The 3966-nt window shown below is 45.2% G+C and overlaps 1 protein-coding gene across 1 annotated transcript; it reads left to right on the forward strand.

The window, feature by feature from the left end:
* Positions 1-1471: 1471 nt before the first annotated feature.
* On the forward strand, positions 1472-3628 carry LOC131680949 (putative uncharacterized protein DDB_G0271606). The gene has a single exon (XM_058961664.1). The coding sequence runs from the start codon at positions 1472-1474 to the stop codon at positions 3626-3628; it is 2157 nt and encodes a 718-aa protein (XP_058817647.1).
* The last annotated feature ends 338 nt before the right edge of the window (positions 3629-3966 follow it).

The raw sequence follows: 3966 nt of genomic DNA on the forward strand, positions 1-3966 counted from the left end.
TTGCGGTGAATTCTATTACAAGTGTGAAATTTTGTTATTTAAATTCGTTGCGTTTATTATAAAGCCGTACTTTTCAAGTAAATTAACATATACAATAATTAATAAATGATCGCACGATACTTTGATTTTACTTAGAGGATGTCCCATAACAACTATTCAGTAGTTCAATGCTCGTTTGATGAGGAGGAATCGTATCTTTGCGTGCTGCCTTCTTCATGGGTCGTAGAAAAAGGTTGGAACAAAGGGGTTCCTGATAAATTAACGGCATTGGAGGAGATATTGTTACACTTCGAGATTCGACCGACAAAATTCCGCAACATTTCTGAGAGTGTACTCCCTACACGGCACATCAGAACGCAACCAGTCTAAAATAACACTAGCGATCTTCCTCTAATGTGAAATCTCCAGTAGCAATATTCGTCTCGCTCTCGCACCGCAACGAGGATCATCATCGATCAAGCCGCGATGACCAAAGAAAGTGATGAGAACAGTTGAAGTGTGTGGTTCTACTGCATGCGTCGATCGTGATACCGTGCATGTTAGAACAAACAAAAGTGGCTTGCTGAATCGCAGTTCATCCTCCGGAGAATACAACAGGCACCTATAAGTACGAGTTACCGAGGCCAAAAGGAACCTGGTCAGCAATACGCACGGTGCTAAACGGCAATCGAGCAAGGAATCACAAAAGGCCTTCGATCAGAGGGCTTTTTATTTGCAGCTGTGATATTATCATCCGATCGTGTGAAGGCGATCGCGCACATGTGCTGACCAGTGGTATCGTACTGGTGCCACCATCTTGGAAAGAACCACTTCGTCACAGCAAGCAAATTCGGTTCTTCAAAGAAAGTTACGAGTGTGTGTGAGAAGTCGCGCGACACACAACGAGTGTGATATAGAGCACGGCGAGGTGCAACGGCGGTGCATGCGAGCAGTACACGTGACACTACGAAGGTGCGAGAGAGCAACGGTGCGACACACGGCATGCAGGCAGATCGCGCAACATAACTGGTGCATCGGAACGACGGCAGCGGACGCAGTGCAGTAGTTTTGCAGCGGGGCCCCCACCGGTAACGAGATAATTAGTGCGCTAAACAGATGTTTATAAGGAAGAACAATTGTGGTATGAGAAATAGATATAAGTATAAACCATGATCGATTAGTATATGTTTAAGTAGTCATTATCGCCTTGCCTTCGCGAGTCCTGCGCACATAAGTTCAGTCTCGCTTTCTTCGTTCACTCGTCGGAGTCGAAACATTATTCAAGATCTTCTCGTAGCAACAGAAATAAGAACCCTACATAGCACGGTTGCGTAGTCCCCCTTACGAACCGTCTTTGCGTATTAGCACGAATTTGTAACATTGGCGCCCAAATAAAAAACCCACTCTCGCGTACAGCAATTTGCGAACAGTCAGGTTAGTGATCAGTGAGTAATAAATAACTTTTCGGGGGATCATCAACAAGTGCATCATCATGGAGTTGGAGCATCTCAACCCAGAAGAATTGGAATTCGAACTAATGGTGAGAACAGTTCAAGGTTTGAGAGGAAAAGATAGCAACTGGAAAATCACAAAACTATCACAACTCATCAGCAAGGAGAACAATGGAGGAGCACTTACACCTACATCGTCTTCACATGTGCTTTCGGACGTCGATAGCATATACCAGTGTCAAGCAAAATTACCACAAATTAGACAGGCTTTGGAATCAGCATTACGGAAGAAGGACGAAGGTCAGATAAAGATCTACAGGTCAAGGCTTTTACACTACAGATTCAGACTGTCTATTATATCGGATTCATTAATCACAGCAAATGCTAACAAAACGCTGGTAAAGATCGACAAAACTCTGGAAAGAATTGAAGCTTTTTTAGTGAATATGTCGGTTGTGAATTCAGAACAACAAGAGAACGACCCCGATCCAGAAGAAGTACCCGGAGATCCAGAGACTCTTCAACGGCTCAAGATCGCCCAGCTTCAATCAAGCATAAAAGAAGCTTCCCAGCAGCAACAACAATTAGAGCAGGAACTTCAGGAACAGTTACTTCAACAACAATTGCAGCAACCGACAAATCAACCCGTCCCGGACGATCAGCGTGAACAAGAAAAGCAAATGCATCAACAGCAAATGGAGCAACAGCAGCAGCAATTACAGCAGCAACAAGAGATGATACGTCAGCATCAGCAACAACTACGACAAGAACAGCAGCTTAGACTTCAACAACAACGGCAAGGACAGCAGCTTCAACAATCACTTGATCAGATGCAACAGCAACGGCAGCAATTGGAACAACAATTACACCAGGAGCAGATACAGCGACAGCAAATTGAAGCGCAGCTACGAGAGCAACAAAATCAAGGTGTGTTTCGGCAAGGTTTTCAGAACAACTCCATTCCGGGACATGGGGATCCTTATCTACGAAATCAATCAGGAATGCCACAACAGCAACGTGAATTGGACAATATTCCTCCTCACTTGCGAGAGGATTTCATACGGTTTTTGGGATCGCAAGGCAGGCCCAATACACCTACAATGTCGAATCTTCAAGCGACTCCAAACAGATTCTCTCAACCGGTCCATAAATGGCCTTTTGAATATACTGGTCAGCCGAACATCATCCAGTTAGGTGAATTTCTCAACCAAGTAAACACTTACGCCGATACGGAAGGAATTGATGAGCAAACACTACTCCGTTCAGTTAAGCATTTACTCAAAGGGCGAGCTCTTCAGTGGTACACACGCTCCTACATCCACCTTACCAGTTGGGAAGTGTTCAAATCGGAAATAAAGCAGGAGTTCTTACCTCCTAACTATTCCGAGATCATCAAACAAGATCTGTACTTACGGTTCCAAGGGTCAAATGAATCGTTTACGACGTTCTACAGAGATCTAGTAGCTGCTTTTGAAATAGTTGAACCAGCACTATCAGAGTCGGAAAAACTTTTCATCATGAAATCCCATCTGAACTCGGACTACACTCCGATAGCTGCTGCGTCACGAGCGATAACAGTCAAGGACTTGGTTGCTGTTTGCAAAGACTTTGAAGTGTCTCGGTCCTATTCGATTCGGGGTAGAGCTTCGACCACTCCTCGCATTCCTTGGAACAAATCTGAAACTCCGGCATTTCAGCGTCCAGTGACGAGCAGGGTGGACAATCCCAACCGGCAACTATTCAATAGACACCCGTTCAACACAGCGCAGGTTAACACGCTTGAACTCAAACCAGACGGGGAAGAAGACTGGAACCCTCTTGAAATACAGGAACGCGAAGCATTCCAGCAGGGCGTGGCCATGCAGAATGAAATAACGGCAAGTGCCACGGAAGAAGTTAACGCAGTTCGCCTGCAACAGAATTGGAAGGAAAGGACAGCTACAGAGCCACAGCAACCGAGCAGTAGCGAGCATCGCACAAGGAATTCGGTACCAACTATCATCTGTTGGCAATGCGAAAATCCAGGTCACACTTATCCGAACTGTCCCAACCAGAAACGATTTCTATTCTGCTACAGTTGTGGGAAAAAAGGATGCACAACACGGAACTGCGAGGCATGCATTTTAAGATGGAAGCAGTTGGAGTCAGTGAACATCTCACAGCATTCGGGAAACCGCAGCTGGGAGAACTCTCAATAAAGGACGAGAGCTCTCCCGCTACAACCAAAGTCCCTTCTATTATCGAAATTCCCGCATTCTGCAAAGCAGAATCTATCGTAATCGATACAGACAACCAAGACAATCGCCCATATGCAGACATCAATATCCTAGGTCGTCAACTTCGAGGACTCCTGGACAGCGGTGCAACATGCAGTCTAATTGGTGGTTCACTCTCCAAAATAGCAGACGAATTAGGATTAACCAAATTTCCAGTTAACGGAGAGGTAAAAACAGCTGACAACTCTGCGCACTTAGTTTCATTTTTCGCACACGTGCCGATCATCTACAACAACAGAAACATTACCTTACCGGTGCTG

The sequence above is a fragment of the Topomyia yanbarensis genome, chromosome 2 (assembly GCF_030247195.1).
Source record: "Topomyia yanbarensis strain Yona2022 chromosome 2, ASM3024719v1, whole genome shotgun sequence".
Taxonomy (NCBI): Eukaryota; Metazoa; Arthropoda; class Insecta; order Diptera; family Culicidae; genus Topomyia; species Topomyia yanbarensis.

Bases quoted from the DNA above. Each gene is read 5' to 3' on its own strand.
- LOC131680949 (XM_058961664.1), top strand. From the start codon at position 1,472: ATGGAGTTGGAGCATCTCAACCCAGAAGAATTGGAATTCGAACTAATG.